The sequence below is a fragment of the Anser anser genome (genome assembly GCF_964211835.1).
Source record: "Anser anser genome assembly, chromosome: 1".
NCBI lineage: Eukaryota > Metazoa > Chordata > Aves > Anseriformes > Anatidae > Anser > Anser anser.
Genome location: NC_139720.1, coordinates 68,068,710 through 68,091,736, shown reverse-complemented (window position 1 = coordinate 68,091,736; position 23,027 = coordinate 68,068,710). Strand labels below are relative to the sequence as shown.

General features: G+C 41.0%; 2 protein-coding genes across 9 annotated transcripts in view; one reads left to right on the top strand and one right to left on the bottom strand.

Moving 5' to 3' along the window:
- Positions 1–401: 401 nt before the first annotated feature.
- On the bottom strand, positions 402–5,521 carry LOC310897560 (uncharacterized protein). The gene is made up of 2 exons (XM_083831287.1): positions 5,123–5,521; positions 402–1,694 (listed from the first exon to the last, which is right to left on the bottom strand). Exons 1-2 carry the CDS (start codon positions 5,307–5,309, stop codon positions 1,312–1,314), a joined length of 570 nt encoding a protein of 189 aa, XP_083687413.1. The 5' UTR covers positions 5,310–5,521; the 3' UTR covers positions 402–1,311.
- The window catches only part of EPS8 (EGFR pathway substrate 8, signaling adaptor), a 134,147-nt gene continuing 114,961 nt past the window's right edge, over positions 3,842–23,027 (top strand). For 2 of the 8 annotated variants that reach the window (XM_083831210.1, XM_083831208.1), the window contains exon 1: positions 3,842–4,452. The gene's annotated coding sequence lies outside the window, so the exon portion shown is untranslated. Of the gene's footprint in view, positions 4,453–4,811; positions 4,986–5,224; positions 5,525–23,027 lie in introns of those variants that run through there. The other 6 variants (XM_083831211.1, XM_083831209.1, XM_083831214.1 and 3 more) reach the window with 4 other exon arrangements.

Genomic DNA, 23,027 nt, shown 5'->3' with positions numbered 1-23,027 from the left:
GAGGCCTGGGAAGAGCAGTGTAGTTAACATTTTTCCCTCTCAACCAGCAGATAAATGTATGTCCAAAACCTCAGAAGGAAAAACAAAGCCCATAAACTTATAGAAGTTTCAGGCAAAAAGAAATTCTGGCAAAACAGATTAAATAAACATTTTCAATTATATATTTTTCTTTCTCCCTGCCCCCTTTCTTTTCTCATGAATATAAGATGTGAGGAAAATGTTATATCTGAGGTTTAATGCTCTACCTCTCTCTCAGTAAACATACGATTGTAATAAAAAAAATCTGTCATGCTTCCCTATAAAGAGCACAGCACAGATATAAAAAGATTGATTGTCTGCATCATATTTCATTTTTGTCTCACTAAGATAGGCATACAGAGGCATCAGAATGCATAACAAGGTTTGAGTTCGCGTTGTAACCTGCAGTTTATTTGCTTAAATTCAATTAGAGTCTCATGCATCAAACACAGTGTAGCTCTTGAGAGGGGATAGAACAAAATCTAGCAATCGCTTCCAAATGTGCTGAGCTTTACCCACATGATGTCAACGGCTCCTGGATGTCTTTTCTTGTGCTTCAGGTTTCTCTCAGGAAAGAATCCTTGACTTACAAACCAGAGTGCCAGCTAGCAACTAGAGACTGAGAAATGCACAAATTAAGGACTTGGGCCTGACTCTACTCCTTCTGAAGCAAATGGCAACACTCCCCATGCCTTCAGTGGGAGAAAGGTCCTCTACGTTACTTCACTAGTTGATTACGATCCACAAAGGACTGTGTAGTAATGACTGCCAGATAATTCATAATGTCCCAGGACCCTTGTCTTTCTGGAAGGCTTTTTATCATCACACACACAACTTTAATCCCAGCCATAAATTTACATGGGTCGTAATCGATGCATTAGTAACTGGAATGACTGGATGGCAAGTTTGTAAGTCATAGGTTATGGCAGCTTCGGGCTGAGGAGTTTGGGGGCTCAGATGTGATGATAAACAGCTGGTTTGTTTATCCCAGTCAGCTTACTCAAATAATCTCCTCCACAGATGTAATGATAATTAGGAGGAAGGAATAAAAATCTGGTGACCCTTGGCAGCTAGACTAAGGAGCAAATCAGGAAAGTGTATATTTAGCGAAGCAAGCTCCAAATTAAGCACAACAGGAAACAGAACACCCAGGAGGCATGACTGCACAGCCCCTGACTTGGGGATGCAGGTACCACAAGGACCACGAGCAAATGATTGTGCCTTTCCTTTTCTCAAGACGTCTGACCTGTCTGCAGTTTAGAGTAGTTCCTCGTATAACATGGACTGAGTGATTCACGACAACTCTTTGAGACACTCATATCCATCACACTTGAAGTCTCCACGGAGCCCAGTGCAGTGACTCCAGCCTGACAGACACCTCGTTATCCTCTGATATATTCTCTCCTGTATCCTCGAGCTCTTCAGAAGAATCATTTCTGGTGTGGAAATGAGACTTTCGGGAATCCTTTGCGCTGCTTTGGCTCCGTACTTGGGAAAAAGGCTCTGAGTCAGCCAGGAACAGTCCAGGGGCTTTCCCTGTGGTTCAAAAATATGTTTGCAGCTCTGTTTCTGTGAGGAGAGGGTTACAGACATGCTGGGCTCCTTCTTACTTTGCAGGTTTAGGTCTTGGATAGTTCTCTCATCTGCTTTGCTTTTTTTTGCTGAACCAACCTTCCCTAGAAAGGTCATTAAAGAAAACATGAGTAACTCTGTAATTTAATATTAATCAATGAAGCACAAGCTCTACAATAAAGGAATGAACTGACTGGTTCTTAATGCCTATGGGGAGAGAGGAGGGCTTTTTATAATTTTATTTTATATTCCATTTTCCTGGCAATAAATAAGTAAAATAAATAAAATAAAACACCACTACAAATCAGAGTGTTTGCCCAAAGCTAATTTTTGGATAGCAGAACTTATGTTCCTAATTTATTTAGAAGTTTACAGAATCTTCCCAGCATGTTTTGACCAAATCAGCCTCACCAGTTTTGAGGCTGCTATGTTACAGATAGATTTACTACTCCTATTTATAGACTTACTACAGCTCTTAAAATATTTTTATGGCACAAAGGATGACACATTTAAGCATAATATTTTAGAAACAGGCACACCCCAAGGAAACTCCTGATCAGATTGTAGACAATTTGGGGACTAGAAGAATCTCTGTGCTTATTCTTATCTGCTCTGGACTGTTCTAGATGGCACCATGGTTATCTGTAATGCAAACAGTCTTCTATAGTTTTACCTAAGCAGCAAATAAATAGTTTCCCCATTTGGGATTTCCTTTTTCTTTTCCATGTTTTTTTCATCAGCATAAAGAATGGAGCAACACAGACTGCTAGCCAGTCTCTTTTGTTTCTCTCTCTTGCTGTGGATTACTCTGCGCTAAGCTCACATTTGTATGATCCTAAACCAGAAACAATTTGCTTGTTTCTCACCGTAGGCTTGTGCCTTAAAATCAAGAGAATAATCTGGCTTGCTTTGTGTGTTTCTCTCCTGAAAACTCTATGGTTACAGCAGGGTAGTTTTGCAGCAACAGTGGAAATTACAGTATCCAGAGGTTAATCTAAAATCCCCAGGCTTGCTGCAGCCAGCACATAGCATTTGAATACCTGCCCATCTATTTTCTGTACAGCCTGAATAATGGCCCTCCCCCTGCGTGCACAGGTTTGTTGTCCACATGCCTTCGGTTGTATGGACACACGCGAAGGAGTTGGCCACCAGCTGTAGCGGGGTGAGTGGCTGCGGGGCTGAATTTCAGGTGGGAAGGAGGCTCCCAGCTCCCTGTGGAAGCCGTTCGCTCTGGGTAATCCATTCTGCAGGTCCCCAGCTGGAAAGTATCTTTAGGCTGTTCTACAACAGGAGGAAATTTCTTGGTGAATTTTGTTTTTTCCCCAACCAGAAAAATGCTTGTGAAATGTCTTCTTCAGCCGCTGCGTTACCACGTTCTGATTTCCTACCTGCAGCATTATGAGCTTCATAATTATATTGAAACCTTTTAATAAATGCCCACGCCTCTTGCACACACCCTGGTGAACACATGGTAAACCACGTGTTCTAGGTAGGTACAGAAGCTGAATTTATCCTTCCACAAATCTTTCTGTCTCCCATTTATTCTTCTGGTTTCCCTCATCTCACCCTCATGTCCCACTTCCTTCCCAGTTTCCTGTTGATTTTTTTCTGTTCCCTTTAAATATTTTCTTCCCAAATAAAAACAAGCAACCCACAGTGGTCTCCTGCATTTGTTTTCTGTCCTTTGTCAATGGGGTAAGCACTTTTCTGTGTAAATTGCTATTATTTACCTAGGGAGTCTGCATGCGGTGATTGGTATCAATAGTTTGGAAATGTCAGTTCAGATGTCAGTGCTCCTGTGAGTGCTCATTCACACGAATGACTGAGGTGACCTCTCCATAACCTGATTTCTGAAGGTTTGAAGGTCTGTTGGAAACAGACTTCCTGTTATCAAGGTAAGTGGATGGTATCTACGCACTCATTCCCTGTTTAGGTGCACAAAAGCTGCTTCGATCCTCCCTCCCCACCCCCATCACTTCACAAAAGTTCTTTTTTCTCTTTCCTGCTTCCTGGAGAACCCTCTGGACCAGAAAAAGTAGCAGGGACAGAGCCATCAGGAGAAGACCCAGTGTGATGAGGGTTTTTTCCAGTTCAGAGCTAGGAAAGGGAAGCTGGCTGAAGTGTTTTTCTTTGTCTCCTGGGTTTTTTGAAGCTGGGTTGAGGTGAACTCCCAAACGACCGCGGACTGAGGCCCCACCTCTCCTGCTTGATCCGCAGGCTCTGGTTACTGTCTCTTGCCTGCTTCACAGGAGCCTGCAGCAAGGCTCATGCCTGCGTGCTGCCCACTGCCTTCAGATCTGAACCTGCCCAGGAGCCTGGCAAAATAACACAGTGTGCAGCACTCAGATCTTACTCTCAGGAAGATTTGCCAAACAGCCCCAGGTCATCGCTGTAGAAGGGTACTAGCAACCAAACCACTGCAAACAGTAGCTGAGAAATATCTTCCTTTCTCCTTTTTGAGAAAGTGTTTGGGAAAACCAGTGTCCTTGCTGGAGAAGCCGTCAGGGGCATGACTCTGGCAGCGATGGCTCTGACTTCACCTGCCTCTGCAAATGAGTCACGGAGTGTTATAAAAAGCAAGGACCTGCCAAGCCTCATTTCTTGGAACTGAGTGGAAATTGTAGAAAGCAGCTGCTCTTTCACTAGTTTATACTTTTCCTGTGTGGGTTTTTTGAGGAGGGCCTGCAATCAGAGAAACGTTGCAGCACAAAGGACCTGTTGCTATGTTTCAATAACCATGCCTCAATCCTGCAAATGTCTGTATGGATGGTTCAGACCTTCAAAGACTGCACTTCTTAATTTTGCTCTTTGTGAAGGATCTTGGAGAAACCTGGAAGGAGACCCGGGAACAAAACTAAACAGGTTTGTAAGCCTTGCAAGCCAGTTCCATTTTATCAAAAACCAGGAACTGAACCTCAAAAACTAGGTTAGCTATTTTATATGCTACTTGAAGGGGGGGGGGTCATTTTTTTGTTTGTTTGATGCTGTTGAAAAATTAGTTTTCCAGCTTTTCTATGGAGTCACAACAGACAGAAAATTACTTGAAAGTGAAATCAGTGAAAATTGACATTCTCAGGGACCAGCCTGACTGTAGTGGTGGAAGTGGCTGGTTATAAAAGTCATGAAATTGGCACCAGTGTAGCATCAGGGCTTTGGCTGCCTGTCAGCATGCCAGGAGTATCTGCACGGGACCATTCCCCCGTGCAGAGCGAAAGACACGTCCAAGTTGTCAGGATCGGGAGGGATGTGGTGCCAGATGGAAACAACATAAACAGCTGGGAGATTTCACCCGGGATTTCCAGCGAGGACGGGAGACTTTTGTTCGTGTAGCCGACTCGTTCTACAGCCGGTTTAGATACATCTACATCTTCAGGGATTTTAGCTTTGGAGTCCGGGTAGGTTTTGTGCGTGGCTTTTTTTTTTTTTTTTTTTTTTTCGGTAAATGCTTCAGATCGCTTGAAGCAACTCACCGATCTGATCCCGACTCCGGGGAGGTGCTCTAAGTAAAGTACCCCGGCGTTTTGCAACTGACCTGCAAACCTCGACAGGGCGACGGAGGAGCAGGGGCTGGGCGGGCGGCCGCGCGCCGCCACCGCCGGGCTCCGCGCTGCCCTCCGCGGGCCCGCCCCGGCCGGGGGCTGGGACCGGGGCCGGCACCGGGGCCGGGAGCGGGGCTGGGGCCGGGGCGGGGCGGCGGGCCGGCAGAGGGAGCTCGGCATCGCTCCGCTCCGCTGCGCGGCTGCTCCCGCTGCCCGGCGCCCTTCCCGCGCCGCTCGGGCACTTTGTCCGCGCCTGCCGCCCCTGCCCCCGGCCGGCGGCGGCGGGGAGCCCCCCGGATCTCCCCCGGATCTCCCCCGGATCCCTCCCGGATCGCTCCCGGATCCCCCCACCGGCCGCCGCGTCGCCTCGAGCGGGAGGAAGGCGCCCACGGAAGGTAAGGGTCTAGCGGGGAGGGGATTGCCTTGCCCCCGGTGTCGGCGCCCCCCACCCCTCTTTATTCTGCCCCCTGTCTTTTATTCTGCCCCAACCCTCTTCATTCTGGCCTCGTAACATGGCGAGCGAGGTGCGGGGCGCTTGCTCCAGCCTCCTCCAGGTGCCGCTGGGGCTGCTGCTGCCGCCCGTCCTTCTCACTGGGAAACTGCCCCCGAGTCCCCCGGGCGAGCTCAGCACAACGCTCTGGGAGCAGGGGTGGGAGCCTCGGCCGCAGCCCTTCCCCGCGTACACCTGCGGGGGTTCTCGTGGAGATGCGCACGGGCTCTTTCCCCCGGCGGTGTGCCACCTGCGCGCACCTTGTCCCTCGGGGAGGGTCCCCGGCCGTGCCCCCGAGCTCTGCCACCTCCCTCCTCACCTCCTCCCAGGTGGCCAGCCCGGCTCTCCCCGCCGCTCACCCATTTTTCCGGAGTCTAAGGTGTATTTTCCCGAGGTGTCGTGTGTTGGTAGTGGGTGGTGGTGAGCAGCTGTCGGGTGGGATAATCCTGCGGTGTGTGCCCGTGTTGCTTTGGTGCGCTGCCCTGCCGGCTGCCTTCTCGGCTGTTCAGCCCATTCTTGCTCTCTCTGCTAACTTTCCCTGGCATTCTTCCTCCTTCCACACCTCTCATCGCCATGGCGTGCACTTCTGTCCACGTTGCACCGGTGCAGTAAGGGAGACCCGGGCGCATGGTGGAAAACAGGTTTCTGGCATTTCACAGGGTGATATACGGTGCTCCATACCCCCTGTAACCTCTGTAGGGCTGGGTTATGTCCATCAACAACAGCAAGGGACTGCAGCCTCCATGAAACCCTAGCCTGAAGCCAGCTAGGAGCAGACAACAGAAGAACGAGTGGACGAGTTTTTCTTAAGGATATTTTTTTGCAAACCAACTCTCCCACCCCAAAGCTGTGTTTTGTCTTAGCTCATGGCTCTTGTACCCCACGGGTTATAGACATGCAGCAGTATGACCTTTGGTGGCGTCTGTTTGTTTACTTCAAGTGAAGTACTGAAGATAAAAATATTATTGCTCTAGGTTGTGTCTGCTGAAATATTAACCAAATGATGGATCTCGGATTTCTTTGCAGTGCAGACCGTGTTTTAATACGGCTTCTCCTTCCTTTTGTCATAAAAAATATGGTCCTCCACCCTTCCTATTGACCATCTTTCTTCTCTTTTGTGATTGTGAAATGTCTGTATGTCAGCTGCAAAAATTGCTTACATGGAAGAACATAAATATGACCATTTTTGTCATTAGCAACTGGAAATACATAATCAGCACTGTGTGAGCAGTCTTCTTCCCAAGGAATACCAGTGGAAATGCTGCAGCCAGAGCCTTTTGAGAAGAGGGCTCTCTTAGACCAGCCCTAAAACGAGTTCCTCGTTTTCTCCCAGTGGCGGGGACTGTGAAGACCTTACAGGGTTTCCAAGATGCAAGGGAGACACAACATATCTAGGCTCAATTCACGGTTCACAGCAAGTGTAGTGTTATTAGCATACAGGTGTCTTCAGGTAACAAGATACTGTGCTCAAAGGTCTATGGGAGCAGACAGAGGCTGCTGTTTGCTCTGGCTGGGGGAGGCTATGGAAATATAACCTGCTTTGGACAATACTTGTATTGTCACATCCTCATAGTGGCTGTGGTATTGAGTTACACATTCTTTAAGCTCAGAATAAATGTTTTTGATTGCATGTAATTTTGAAAGCACCCAGAGCATCTCATTAGGTGTAATTGGAGGGAGGTGACAACCCCACAAGGAAGCGAGTAGGTGCCTGGCTATAAGCAGCAATAACACAGAGTCCAAGATTGATCTAAAGATACTTCTGTTGTGAAGTGCACAGACGTAAAAAAATGCAAAAGCTTTCCACCTGGTGACAACTAAATTCATGAAATATGATTGATTTTCTTTCCGGTCATACTCTGGCTGTAAATGGCAAATCACTCACATTAACTGCTGTATTTGTTCCCCTGTGCATGAAAGCTTATTAAAACCTAAACATCTGAAGTTGAATAATTGGTGCCCTGAGGGTCAAAATAGATTGAGTATATATGAACTTTTCTCTTCAACTATGGCAGTGGCATAACAGAAGACTCTAAGTCCCCACAATAAATGCTGCACTAAGAAAGTGCTTGTTAACTTTGATTTCAGTGTCTAGCACCTCTCTCGTACTCCTAATTGCTGCGTCAGCCTGTCTTCTAGAAAACGGTGAATGACTGGTCGAAGATGGGAGATTTCCTTAAAGAAGCAACTTTCAACCATGCCAGATGGAAAAATGGAAGCTTTTGGTCTGTGAACCCTCCAAAATCTGGAGCACTGTAGAACCTCTTCTTTCTTAGCTGCATGGCTGGTAGCCAGAAAGAAAAGACATTTAACACCTCAGAGCTGTGTAGCTTATGGTACAGTGTGCACAGCCCAATCCTGTTACCTCCATTCAAAGAGAATTGGAAAGGTGCTTTGCTTGCAGTGTGTTTTCCACATATGGATAGGATTGGTTCTCATATATCCTTTTAAACCAAGATTTCTTCTTGCTTTTTCGTTTAACAGCGTCTGGTTCTGTGTCTCCTTTGTCTATAGGCATTCAGGGTTTTCATTATTCTAGTCCTGAGCTGGGGTCCCAAGGAGGCTAATCAACACCCTGTGACTGGATAGCTTTGAACTGATTTTGAAGCCTCTGTATTTATTTTGTGGTACAGAGAGCAGTCTGATGCCCGAAATATGCCTTTTGCTGAAGCTAGGGCAATAGTCAATACTTACTGAGCACCTGCTAAAACTATAAGTCTCTAAAAATACTGCTGGTAACTAAACTACCGGTGCAGATACAGATATTGAATATTCACAGTGGGAGGAAAAAAAAAAGTAATAAGAGGTGAATTTGTTGTTTTCAGAGCTAGTTCTCTAGTTTTTCCAGTATTAAATGTTCTGTGTTTGCAGAAACTAGAGTTCCTGCTTCCACTAAGGGTTGTGACTGCTGCCATTTTATCTCAACTCCAGAATTAGACTCTGCTTCATCCGTTTATTTATGCGTCCAACACGTATGATTTTCTCATAGTTTTGTACATACCTTGATTTAACCCTGACACCTAGAAATTTCAGTTTCCCATCTTGGGTGTCAAGTTATATGATTGTTGCCATTTGAATTTAATTTTTGGTGGGAATTTCAGCTGTTACTATGGTCATGAGGGGCTGCTGGATTTCCCACTGTTATGCATGTACACAAACCTACATATACAGTAAAGTTTAATTTCAGTCAGTGAGACTACTTGGATTTGCACAGGTATTTACTAAACAGAGCTCTCAATTCACTGAAACAGGAAGATTAGACAAGGTGTCTTTTGTAGCATTTGATACTTTAGTGATTCTGTATCATTTTGCTTGTTCCCATGCGAGCTTACTCACAGGTTTCTTGGAAGGATCATGGGGATGTGGGAAGAAGCAACCTTCACTATTTTGTGATTTATTTATTTATTTTTTGTCCCTCTCAATAGCATATTATGGACTTTGAGGAGGTAAAAAAATAGTCAGTTAAAAATACAAACATTGTTAGAATTAGCTTTTGAGGACCACTTTTCATTTTGAGCTGTATCCACGAGCCCGCATTCACTAACACATTGCTTTGATTTTATTCACTAATTTAACTTCCAGTAAAATTTCTCAGTATAAGCCAGCTCAGGGCCTTGAATGCTACTAGTTGAACACATTCAACCCTTTCTTCCCTTCCCGTTCTATGCCACTATCTATGCAATTAAAGTTACTCATGCTGTGACTCTCTGCAGGAATGAGATCTGAAGTGGAAATAGCAAATTACAAATTACTTTGTTTGCATTTATTACCTCTGTCATTTTCTGAATAGACTCTAGCAACCTTATGCATTTTGGATGGACATAGTGAGCAGATGTCTCTAACTTCAAAGGTTTATCACTAGTAATTTGCGTGGAGTTAGTACATCTTCCGTAAAGTTATGCATTTCTGTAGCATTTTCTGTTGTGTAATGCTCTGATGCATAATGGGCATCTTCGTTACTAATGGTGTGACAGGGGATTCTAGTTGCATTTGTTTTTAACGCCAAATTGAGTGAAGCTTTTTGACCAGCGAAAGAAATTGCAATGTTCTCTAATAAAACTGTGGCTTGTGAAATGATGAACCTGTTGTTCTGGAATACTGTGAAACCTTTAATGTTTCCACAAAATATTTAGGAAATGTATTTTAAGAATGGTATTTGTTGAGTGAGTATAGGTGTTGTGGATGTTATAACTCCAAGCTGGCTTCGTACAGATAACTTGTCCTTTTTTTTTTTTTTTTTCTTTCTTTCAAGAATGTGTTGATTTGATGCAAGATAGATTTATCTTTTAATAATCCAAAATGTTACCGTTTAGAGATTTTATGGATTTTATAGATTACCACTGCAGGTAAGGGAATATATGACTTCTTTTAAGTGTCCCGTGAGCACAGAGGAGCTGAGTTCAGCTGGCTTAATTGTGAAGCTGCCATGGCTGTTTTTTTGGGGCGGGGGGGGGGTAGAATTTACCTTGTCTCCTGAGTGTTTCAGACTTCACTTACTGCAGGACAATCATTGTAAGTCTTATGTCTGTAGCTTAGGATTTTTTATTTATTTATTTATTTTTTAATATCTGGAAAATAAAGAGATGAGTCATGGGGATTTGTGTATTACTTTGATTTGTGCTCCAGCGTGTAAAAGCATTTTTAAGATTTGACGAAGTAGAAAAGCAGGCACTAGGCTTGCTGCTTCTTCCATCAGTACTCCCTTCTCCTCCCCCTTTTCTTCTAGAAATTGGCTCATGTGCAAAGAGAAGCTGAAAGTCAGATGTTAGCAGTACTTTTTCACTCTTCATTAAAATAGGTCCAGAGCCATTAGGAAAGGGAAACGATATGTAACATACCTCCCAAATTAGCTGCTTAAAACTTAATCTAAAAAACAGGAGAAATACACGAGATCAGAGAAGTGGGTTTGTTCTTTCATACTTGCAGATGCAAGGTGAGATACAAGATTATCCCGATCTTATCAATGTTTTCACTTTAGGTGGAATTTGGCATTGCTGTGATTTGTTCACTTAATGGTCCTAGTGGTTTGTCTTGCATGTGAAATATGAACCTTGGTTAATGAGCAATTTCTTTCATTATGGGGTGGTTGAGAGGGTTTAACATTAATTCTCTGAATAAATCTGAATGCTTTTCTTGTGAAGATGCAGAACTCTTCTCATAGTTCTGATGTACTTTCTCTTCTTGCAATGCCACTGCTTTTTTTTTTTTTTGCTTGCTTCCGCAGTATATTTTATATGTCACCTTCTCTATTTCCTTAGTCAATAACCTCTTCGTTTCCAGTGTAAAATATAATTTGCAGTAATTAGTGTTGAGAAAGCATGCTTTTTCCAATACATAAATAATGTAACAGTGTTTCAGGGGGGTAGATATTTGATTGACACAGGCATTAGTAAGAGTTCAGTGCCTTTGAAAATCCCACATTTACAGGTTTATGTATGTCATAAACCTGTACATTACAAATATTTTTATTATACCTATCATGGGAATTTGAGACCCTTGTTCAGAGCATGAGACATTCATGTCCCTTTTTAAGTTCTTCAGTGTCAGTACATATGACAATAATATGGCAATAGCTATGCCATGGAATTGAATTACGTCGTGAGAAGTTTGTGATACCAAGTTGTAATAAAATACAGCCTGATGATCTTCCATGCCATTTTAAAAACGGAGAAGTCAGCCACTTATAGATAGGCCTCTAAAGTAATGTACAGCTTTGCACAACGTGTCTTGAGAAGCATGTGAGTGCATTATATTGCCTGCAGTTGGAGATATAAATATACACGTGTGGTTCTGATTTACAATTTGGTGGCAGGCTGTGTATTTAAATACATATTTTTCTACTTTAATTTCAGTGTCATCTCAGGCTTGTTTTTCCCATAGTGGAATTGCTTATTCTCTTCTCCACGTCTATTGTTATTTATTGCTTTGCATTGCTTCCCATGCTGTGACAACCTTAGTGTAATATTTCATCTCTTTTATTTCCTTCTCTTCCTGTATAAAGGATAAAGAATTGTCCAGGCGTTAAGGCAGAGGATTGGGAGGTAGGAGGATCCCATCTGTTCCTACTTCAGCTGCAAACTTCTTTATAGCTAATTAACTCTGGGCTAACTGATGATTAGCCTCTTAGTGCTGTTTCACTCAGAGAGGACAGGACAGTGAGGAATCTGGACTTTGCACCTTACCATCCATTAGGTAAATCACCTATATGACGAATGTCCTACCACTGATGAGAAACAAACACAGCTTCTCTGTTGTAGTCACTGTTTTCCTTCTGTTCCTGCTCCTGTGCTAAAGCAGTGACGCATTTTGAACTTTGCCTTCTGCTTTGGTCCATGTTCTCCCTGCTCAACTCAGCCCTTGAGTTAGCTCTTAAGGCTTTCCATTCTTCCGTGCTTGCTCAAACCATGTTTCTCCACCATCTTCCATGTTGTGGTCCATCTTGCTCTTGAGTCTTGATATAACTTTAATCTCCTGTTTTATTTCTTCCTGATTCTTTATTTATCCCATAAGTTTTCCCTACCCTTTTTGTTTTACTTTCATCTTCAGTTGTGTGTAGTGCTTCTTGTCCGCTTTGCATAATGCACTTCCCACCACTGCTTGCAACAAAGCTGTTCCTTTTTCACAAACCATTTCTTTTTCCCCATTGTGTCCATTTGTGCCATTAATCTGTATTTCAGTGTCTTCTGAAGTGCATTTCAGATTCATTGATATCAATGGGATAGTTCATATTTGAAATTGCATGGATAATCAAGTCTTTGTAGGATATGGCTTTAAAAGTAATGTATTCTCTAATGGTTTAATGCTGTATTTTGTCTAGGCAATAATTTTAAGCTCACTTCAAGCTGCTCTAGAGCTAAAGACCTGAATAGGAGGTGTTAGTGTGTGTAGGCATTTTGTTTCTGTACGTGAGCGAGGTGTCTAATATACACATGAAAAATCTGTTCAATTGATGTCTTACTGAATATGAATGGAAGACCTAATCAGAAATGCCTTCACTAAGCAGTGGCATTTGTTCATTTCTACTTAGTATTTACAGCATTTCTTACTTTAATCTAAAAAGTTAAATATTGATGTGAAAGAAAGAAAATGTGTTTGTATGTTTTTTAAACTGTGACAGTGCAGAACACAGCCCCAGAGGGCAAGTGAGTTGCTTTTGAGGCACAGTCTTGATGATGATTGATTGAAGTAGCAGTTTTGTGCAGTTTATCAATGGTTTTATTTTTCAGAGGAAGTTGGTCTTCCAAGCTGGGGGTTTGGCAGATGTGATGGTCCTACTGGCCTGTTTAGTCCAGCATTTCATGCTCCTAAGTGGCAAGCAGCTTTGAGCAGCTGGCAGCAGTGAAGGACGTCTTCCCTGGGAAAATGTTTTCTTTTTTTTTTTTTTGGAGAAGGTGGATGCACAGAGCATGAAGGTTTATGTCCCATCACATTCTTTGGGTATTTTAAGCAGTACTTTTATAACTCCAAAAGTTCTTTTCATCCATAGAGATGTCTACTCCCCTTTTTAACATCATCTTGAGATCTTGATGTTGGAGACAGCTGTTTTGTCTCTCTGCCTCAGTTTTCCTATTTATAAAACTGAAAAAAACCTGTCTCTCTGGGAGGCTTAATTAGCAAATGTTTACACAGCCTTTTGAAGATGTAAAGCATCGTATAAATGCTAAGTATTATTATTATTACCACCAGCTGCTTCATAGTAATTGCAGTAATAAAAGTGTCAATGCTCATGGTTGTATTATCCTTGCTCTAGCAGTGGATTGGTCTGCATCATTATTGGGATCCTGAGAGTTCTTCCGCTTCTATTGTACAATGCAGGAAATGAGACGTTCAAAATATTTGACAAGGTAGCCCACCCTGAAGTTAGTGCATAGGGTGCCACTTCGCATATTTCCTTTTTCAATCAAGTTTGCATTCCGGAACATATTTTTCATGAAATCTCGCAAGCTTTCCACATGCTCTGACATCATCTGTTCACGCTGTGTCTAGTGTTCCACTCGCAGGGGAGCAGGCTGAACAATGTGGACACTGAGGGCGGTTCGTGAAAGTGATGGTACAGACTCTACTGAGGTACAACATGTGGGAGAGCTGAAGTGGGAGAAGCTGGGCTTCCAGCGGTGAAATCTTTGTGAAGGACTTATTTAAAAGGAAAAGAAAAGTTAAAGTCCGTAACTGGGAAAGAATGAAATGTCTTCTGCAGCATGACAGTGTTTGCACGTCTCAGGGCTGACTCGGGGGCGGTCTATGCTGTGCAGTGTCTGAGCTGATTAGAAATGAGCCAGAAGCAGTTGTGTTCATGATGTTTGTATGTAAAAGGAGATCTTCTAGACATGATTGATAACTGGTAGTATAGGGAAAGAGATGCAGTATAAATCACATTTAGCCTTTAGTGTTTTTTTTTTTTTCTACGTTTACTTTTGTAAAACATCCATGACTTAATGCTGAGCTATTTTTATTAATGTTCTTGTGCTTATCTCACATAACCAGCTTGTTAAAAGAGGATATGAACACTTTTTAAGCCTCTGACTTATAAATTGTGAGAAAGAGAAAAGAAGATTGATTCCAACAGGCTTGAAGGTAGATTCATTTTTCTTCTAGCTAGTAAAATGGAAAGGGGAATAATTAAACTGAAGCCATAGTGGGGCACAGTTCTAGCTGGGTGGAAAATTATTAGATATTTCTCTAATATACGATTTAATTGTAAAACTTAAACCTAAAAGAAAACAAATGCAGGGGAATTCTGTTTGGTGAATTGATGGTAGAATCTCCTAGTCATTTCTGCCAGAAGTAACAAGGATAAGAAAAAAATAGAATAATTACAAAGGAACACTGAGGGGGGATAATTATTTTGCTATCATATCCTGAAGATCTGAGGGGATTACTTGGTCAAGTTATAAGAAGCATCTTGTGCTGCTGGAATGTTGGGTAGGATTGGTAGTGATTGTGCTTTGAAGAAAATGTCTCTGTTCTTTTTACTATAAACATTTGAGATAAGATGGAAAAGTTTGGAAGAACACAACACATTCTGTGAGTTCTTTCAGCGTTCTTAATTGCTGATTATGAGATTTCCATTTAATATTGTTGTTACTTATTTTGGGTGATTTTTAGTGAGCTCTCCTTCACTAAGTTGGGCCACCAAAATGCCTGTAACAAATGATCATTTATTAGTTGTATGTTAGTATCTAATACAGTGCTTATTTAAATTGCTAGGGATATTTCCCAGTAGCTTCTGGATCAGTTGTAATTATGAAGACCTGGATGAGTTAACACATTAAAGAGGTCACGTGAATCTGGATCATGGGCAGCATCACTTCCTAGTGGCTGCGCTACAAGGACTCTTAAACCAGAAATGATGCAAAGTAGGAAAATGATTTAGTCCTTTATGATTCTGTGTATGCAAATTTTCAGACAGCTCTGACCACCATTAAAAAGCAAGAAGAAAAGGCACCAGCCTTCTTCTATATTCTGTAAATTTAGGGAAATCTTATTTCAGAAACATCCATAAACTGATTACTTCTGATAACAACTGATAACTCCTTTTACAGAGAAACAGGAGCATAGGGGTAGGCCATGTAACTCTGAGGCCCCAAAGGAGTCCCAGATACTGGCTGGCAGGTTCACAGAATTTTGGAGCATACTGCTTTAATTGCTCAAAATATTTTCGATGGTGAAGTGGAATTAAATTCAAAGTATTGTATTAAAGTTTTTCTGTCTTTATTGTGTGAGACTGGTGATATTCCACTTTGAAGAGAAGTCTGTGTTTTTCTGAGGGCTGCAGGGAAGAGCAACTATTTTATGCCCCCTGCATACAGTAGTACAGCAATTTGATAGGAATTTCTTTTTCTGTTATCCTAGACTGTAACATACAGTAGTATAATAGCTATCTTTTGAAGTATAGAAAATCTGCCCAAGGGGCCATCATTTTAAAGTCTAATATGAAATTCTGTTTTAATAAGGTTCACTCCTTGCACATTTTAAATGCAAGGAAATGTATATGTTGAAACCTCACTAATCCTTCATTTGCACAAAGTATTTGGCTCATTCGCTAACTGTCAAGGAATTAATGGTGTGCTTCAGTGAGATCTTGCATTGCTAGAATGTGGTTGTAAGAGATTCTACACTGCATTTGATGGTGCTTTATGAATTATCTTAATAAATAAAATGAAATTGCCATTGTCAAAGCATATGAGCAAAGCAATCCAATTCTGATTGTTCGTGTACTCACTCACTCACAAAATTAAATGGTTTCCAGTGGACTTGCAGGCCATCCATACAAACTGGGGAGCTTTTCTGTGTTATATTGTGCTTGTGACCAGTTAAACAATGGTGTAGCTGACATGCAGAACTCTACTGATGAGATGACAGCACCTCTCTTCTGTACTTCCTCTTTTGGCCTTGTACTTGGAAATGAAGCAAAAAGATAACACACATATTGGTGCATGTAATTAATTCAGATCTCTTCCTGAACCAGGACGGCATGACCTCTCGCAATTATTGTATGGTAACAGGCTTTGAATGAAGTCGTTCAGAGGACTGCCTACAGCTGAGATGTTGTAACAGTGTAGGCAAGGGGATTTTAATTGTGCTTCTCCAGTGCAGGAAACAGGCTACAGTTGCACGGGATGCTGTTGTCTCCATGCCTCTTGGCTGAGGACAGAGATCCTTGCTGCCACAGCTAAACCATGTCTGGTACCTGAACCTGGGTGTGGTGTCTGCACCATAGACATGCCCGCCATCTGTGTGCTTTTCTGCAGTTCTGCACCTGGTAATGCAGACTGTGTAGAAGATAGTACATACTGTTTACATTTCAGGCAGATGGAGTCAGTGGGATAAAATTACAATTTCAGAATATCTACCTATTTCTGTTGTGTTAGCTTTTTCAGATCGTAGCTAGTGACTGGAGGCTTGTTGTACTAGGCACTCAATTTCAAGAGAATTTTATTATTTAAACATAATGTCTATTTTTAAGTCATATAATCTATAAAACCTGTTTAAGGCCACAAGGGATCATTACATCATTTAGTTTGACCTCCAGAGTATAAGAAGGAGGAGAGTTTCTGCCCTTCTATTTCTGGTAGGAAAATATAAAACAAGATTTCCTGCCCTTCCTTTTTGTCCATGATAGACACAATAATTTAAGCTACCTGCCTCTGGCAAATATTGGTATTTTTCACTAAGTACATTAGTGAATTTCTAGCAGTTCTGTGTTTGAATTGTGTGAATGCCAGAATGCGGTGCTACCCCCTAGATACTGTTGTTTGTATTTTTATAATTTTGGCACATAGGAGATGCAGTACAGATCTCCTCTTCTGCATATAGACCTTTCAGTCAAAACCTCGTAGGCTGAAAGCAGATGATCCTGGAGCCTGTCCTTCTTTCTATTCATGCTTGACTGTATAAATTGTATAAACTCAGATCACTTTCTGAACCGCTATATACTTATGTGCATAATCATTTTTGGCTCACATGGCTGTCTAAGACATTTGGCTGGAAAACATTTTCTAAGGGTTAAAGGCTATATTGCCCTGTGGGAAATACCTGTGGAAGTGTTGGAAATAAATAGGAACCTCACCACCTTGGCAGATTTGAGAGTCTGGGCCTTTCTACCTCCTAGACCATAGAGATGGTGTCGTACAGTGACTCAGATGTCCAGATGCATGCTGTCCTAGTATTCCCAATAATGCCAGCAATAACATTTTTTCTCCATAGTCATATCTTCTTTATGACTGATTTTGAAAAAGACTCACAGATGTTACTTCAGGCAGTTTAGTAAATTGAAGGCATGATGACTGCGTGGGATTGTGTCACAACTGATGCAAGTCCTGCTTGGTCTTAAAACCTCCTTCACAGAGTTTTACTGCAAGGATTTCTCTAAGATGTAAAAAGTGAATAGTAATTTTAGATATGACCTTGCTTTTTACATGCTCACAGCTTGTTTGCCCTGCATGGGACTCCAGCTTCCAGTAATGAGGAAATGTTCTGAGGTGGTGCTGTTGCCATGATGACTTATAGAAATAATGGCGACTTCTAGATATTCCCGTTTTTTCCCTGGGGTAGCTGTATGTCTTCAGGAATCAAATGACCTTAACATGATGGAGATCTCAAGCTTGGGGTTGTTTTTGTGGTAGAGAAATGGTTTTTCATTGGTGTTGGGATGGTGGCGCTGCACTGATTATAAACCATGTGTGATTAACATTCTTGGTCTAAATTTGCAGTCTTCACTCTGGACACATTACCCCTCTAGAGCTTAGAGAAATGCAGTGAATCTTTGCTTTGGAAGGAAAAAAAGATGCAGGATGTTTACCCTCTTTTGCTTTTTCTCATTTATGCCTTTAAGACTGTTTGTATATAAATTCTGCACAGATAGTTTTTCAGTTTCTTTCCAGTTTTACAACAGCTGCATGTATATATTTTTTTCATCTAGAGCTAGTGTCTTTCCTGGGAAAACACATCTGGTTATGTAGATATGTCTTCAGCAGTTAATAATTTCCAGAAAATGATCCAATTCATGTACTGTGAATCTGATAAACTGTAGGGTCTGGTGTACAGTAGTATTTAAATGTTTGTAGCTTGGCAAAAAGTCTTCTCCCCCTCATTCTTTGGATGTATTGAGCAGAAATCTTTTGTTTCAAAACTTACCAGGAGTTTCCTAAGACCTACCTTGACCAATTTCAATGTATTCTTCAGTCCTGTTGGAAAAGTTAGCTGCTAAAGCTTGGTGGTGGTGTTCACGAAGGAGTTGCCCTCAACTGAGGGGGAAGAGGGGTAATTTAGAATGAAAATTCTGATCTGTAAGTATTTGTTCCAGTGATAGTAATGGGGTAACTAGTCTTTCTGCCTGCTGTTAAAATTAAATGCTTGTGAGACTAAGGTCTAAAATCTCAAATAGGAAAAAAAAACCAACACCAAAAACAATACAAAACCAACAACAAAACCCAAGAAAGTTCTACATTATTTTATTAATAGAATCTTAGATCATATGTAAACAATGTAAAAGAATTTGTCACTTTTTTTTTTCCTGTGTTTTCATTTTAATGGGAGTAGTGACTTTTGTTTGAAGTGTGTGCTATTTTAAATGAGCAGTATTTTTCACGAGAGTTGTGCTGGGCAACATCTTAACTCCAGACGCAAAAGCAAATAAACCAAGAAAAACTGTTTATCAGAGATGAGAGTTTGAGAGAAGATCTAAAACTACATAATGGTCTCCCTTGTTTCTCCTTAACATTCCTTCATGTTTTTCTGCAGTCCTCGGGTATTATTTTATTTTGTTGGTAAGTCACTGGGGTATAAACTACAAAGAAGTCTTAAAGCGCTTTCCATCTTCAAACCGTATAGTGAAGAGAGGCTGAAAGTTCATGACTAATGGTTCATGTAGGTTGATTCTGACTTTACTCTGTTCAGATGTAGATTTCAGAGGAGAGGCAGAAATTCAGAGATTGATGTAGGTGTTAATTGACAAATAACATATTTTGTGTACTTCCTGTACCCTGGTGAAGTAATCTGAGAATTAACCTCTCTGTTTTGGGGCTGCTCATTTTATAAAAAACTGAGATTGTTTGTGTGTAAGGTTGGCAACATGAAATTTCTGAAGCTAATTAATGAGATATGACAGGTTATTCTCAATGTTACTATTCAGTATTGCCACAAACCTGTTCTGTTCTGTTCTGTTCTGTTCTGTTCTGTTCTATTCTATTCTATTCTATTCTATTCTATTCTATTCACTGTAAACTTCTCTAACCTCCCTCTTTTCCATTGCAATCTGTCACAATTTCCAGTTGCTTGAGAAGCCAAAGAATCATCTGTCATGATTTCAGTATTGGCACCGTAGATGTAGGTATACTAGATGTGGTGAGTGAAGTGAAGAGTAAGAAACCAGAGCTGTTGACTGGGGAATGAGCAGTCTACATGACTGAGACTTAGAAGAGCCCTCAAGGTCCTGTATCAAGAAGCCCTTGAATTTGCTTTCACTCAATTTTTTCTCCATCTAGACTTATCTGTTTAAAGGCTAGCAGTTAAATGGGAAGTACATCACTGAGAAATTTTCTTGCTTTTTTTTTTTTTCATGGCATCTACTGTATGGTTGGAGCAGAAGATTTATATATATATATATATATTACAGTACGCAGAGGTTTTGGACTGGCTGAAGCCCCTGTTGTTACCTACCAGACAATGAAAAAGGCAATGACCATCCCACTGGCCTAGCAAATCAAATTCCCAGCCATGATATCAGGTGGGGCTGTGATGGCAGTAGCAAACAGAGGTCTGGCATGAGGAATGTCAGTACTGCCACTCAGAAAACTAGAGCTGGTGGGTTTTGTCCCTCTTCTGCAAAGTACTGGGATGTCATGTTTAGTTCAGTATGCTAAGTCTTGTGAAAACAATGAACTGGCGGACCTCCAGTAGCATGATTTTTATCTTGAATTAACAATAACTTGGCTTTCTTCACAAAGGCGAGTACTTATGTTTAAAACTAAAATTGCTTTCTCTTCTTGGGGATTCTAACATGTTTTCTAACGTGAAATATACCTCCTCCCCACCCCCAATAATCTTACTGCTATCAGGCTCTTTGATCTGCCGTGGATTTTAATGAGTCACTTAAAAACAGATATCTATTTTGGCAATTTGACTGTGATCCCGTCTCTGAAGTCAGCTACCATTTTGAGAATGACATCTGAGTCTGCCTATGTTTCTGCATGACTGGAAACTGTCACTACTCATTTAAACTTATTAGTGTTGGAAATGGATATGCTGGTTCATCTAACAAGGATGAAACTCTAGGCACTAGCATTCAGATTCAAATGTTGCTCCCACGTGTAAAGGAAGATGTGATTGTAGTCATGAGAGCTTGGACAATTGGGGGTGAAAGCTGCCCTGCAGCTCAAGGGGGTGTTGGATGCTTTGCCTACAGGTCACTAGAAGATGGTTGTGGCATCTCGGCCAATTCAAGAAAATTCTGTGTTTGATTATAAAAGTTTAATACAGTAATTCAGTGCTTCAGCTGAAGATTACATCATGGAAGATACTAAGTCTTGCTCTGAGGAGGCGTCTTAAGTTGTGAATACTCATTTTGAGGGGGGAAAATGAGCATTTGAGAAATGAGATTTTTGAGAGGGCAAAAGTAACTTTCTGACTAAAAGTTGAACCTCTGCTATGATTCTTGATAGTCCGTGCATGCACTGAAGGCATGCAAAATGTTTTTCTTTTTTAAATACAAACCTGGAGAATGATGGCCACAACCCTCCATCTATCTTTAGAGGATCTGAAGTGCTCGGGACGTACAAGCATTGCTGGCACACAATCGCTTTTCTTATCTAAACAGGCTGTGAGCCAAAAGAGCAGAAAGAGGCAAAAGGAGAACCTGGATGTCTGGGGCTGTAACTAGTGGCATAGCACTGCCACTGCTCTTCTCACAAGGCTGTACCATGCAAAACCATGTTTTAATTTATTCATTATTCTTTCAGTCTATTATGTCTAAATACATTCCATGAGCAGAGATTGTTTTTGTCTATTTAGGCACTCCTGTGGCTAAATACAAGCCCAGAGCTTGCTTGTACTAGGAGCATTTTGGCTGACAGTACCTTCACCATTTGAGACTAGCGCTGTGCTAAAATGAACAACTGATGTTCGTGAAACTGTAGAAGTGACCTGGCAAAATGTGATTTTATATAGATATTTCCTTTCTTTCTTTTTCTCTTCTTTCCTCTCACTTAGCTGTAGATGAGTCTTAATTCTGCCAGTGCCACATGGTTACGACACTGGCTAATGTCTCTGCAACCTGCAAAGAGCATACACTCTGAAATGTTTACCTAATCAGTGAGTAAAATAGAACTTAAACAATAATAATAACCAAATCCTGGTTTAACCTTTTCCTTTTTCCCTAAGTAGAGTTCAAACTGCAGTAGAAATACAATCTTGTCTGAAACTGATGGCTAATAGAGAATGCAAAGGTGACTATCAAGTTGATGGTGACAGGACAAACTAAATGCTACTAATGGATTTATTTAAGACTGCCTCTCAACAACACATTTATTTCTCTGTAATAGATGACTTGTGGCTGTCTGTTTAACTATCAGTCTTTCTAAAGTAAGCTTACAGTTCTGCTAACGTCTGATGCATCGACTTGGAGACTTTCCTCTCTTGACAGATAATACTATTGGGAGGAAAAGGAAGTTTTGCAACCCATAAATTTCCTGAAGAAAAAAAAAAAAAGAAAGAAAAAGCTGTTAAGATTCCTTTAAAATAAATTAAAAACAAGACTGAAAAACTCAGTGACTCACAGCTTACAGGAACATCAGCTTTTTTTTTTTTTTTCTCTGTGATGATAACTAGATAGATTTTTTTTCCCGTTTATCCCAAAGGAAGGCAAACTTTGCCAGCATTTTTTTTCTTAATTTTATTTATTTATTTATTTATTTTACAGCTGCTACACTTCAGTATCACAACTGTATTTAAAAGAATAGTATGAATTTTCATCCATTGGTAACATGAGGATGCTTCGGAACAATTAATAAAATCAACATTAAAGGTTTGAACATTAAATAAAAGGAAATGTTGAGTCAGTTGAAAAATATATGAGGAATTTCCAAAAGGCACAGTATAAATAACAGAGGTAGACATTCACAGAAATTCTTATAAAGAAAGACATTTTCATTGTAGCAAGCAGTCTGCAGCTCACTTATTGGGAAAAGAGTCAAAACAAAATTTGTTTCTGTAACACAGTAGCAAGGCTTTGGCTCAGATAAAAACTGCAATATTCCCTTATTAAAGCAGTAATGCTAGCTAGAGAATGTGGGATCTCTTCCAAGTAAAGTCACGTTTCCTGTATGAATTAGTGACCTGATCTTAAAGAAGGATCTTACCTGATCTGCGCTTGAGGTTGTATGGCGTTGTGCATTACACGTTTTTAAAACTCTTTTGCTAAAGAACGTTTTAAGAGTGTGCTTTCATCTATTAGACGTGTGCTGTACGTAAAACTTTTAGTTCACAAGGACCATCTTGTTCTCCCTGATGACTTTTTTGACAACTTTCGGGATTTTCACTTTTGAATATCTGTTGCACATAGTGCTTTCTTTTGACCTTCAGGGAAACAAGAGTGTGTTTTTGATCTTAAATGTAGTAAATTTTTTGTTTTGCTTTGTTTTTCAGGCACTTGAAATAATGATGTAGTTATTAGATAGATAACAGTAGTTATCCTGTCCATTTTGTGCTCACAACTGCAGTAGTACAGAGCATCAGAAACCTGATTTGTCCTGGAGCCTGAAAAGAAAGTTGCTATGGTATCTGGGCACTATACATCCCATTTGGGACTTGAGTTAGGTGTGCCTATTTCATTTAATTTTCTACTCCTCATGAAATGCGTTAAGTCTCCCAACTCCGATAAAAAGTCATGTTGGGTATATTAAGTATCTCCT

Coding starts and splice junctions, on each gene's coding strand:
- LOC310897560 (XM_083831287.1), bottom strand. CDS start 5,309: ATGCCGAGCTCCCTCTGCCGGCCCGCCGCCCCGCCCCGGCCCCAGCCC. Junction 1,695..5,122: donor CGCCCTGTCGAGGTTTGCAG/GTCAGTTGCAAA, acceptor TGACCTTTCTAG/GGAAGGTTGGTTCAGCAAAA.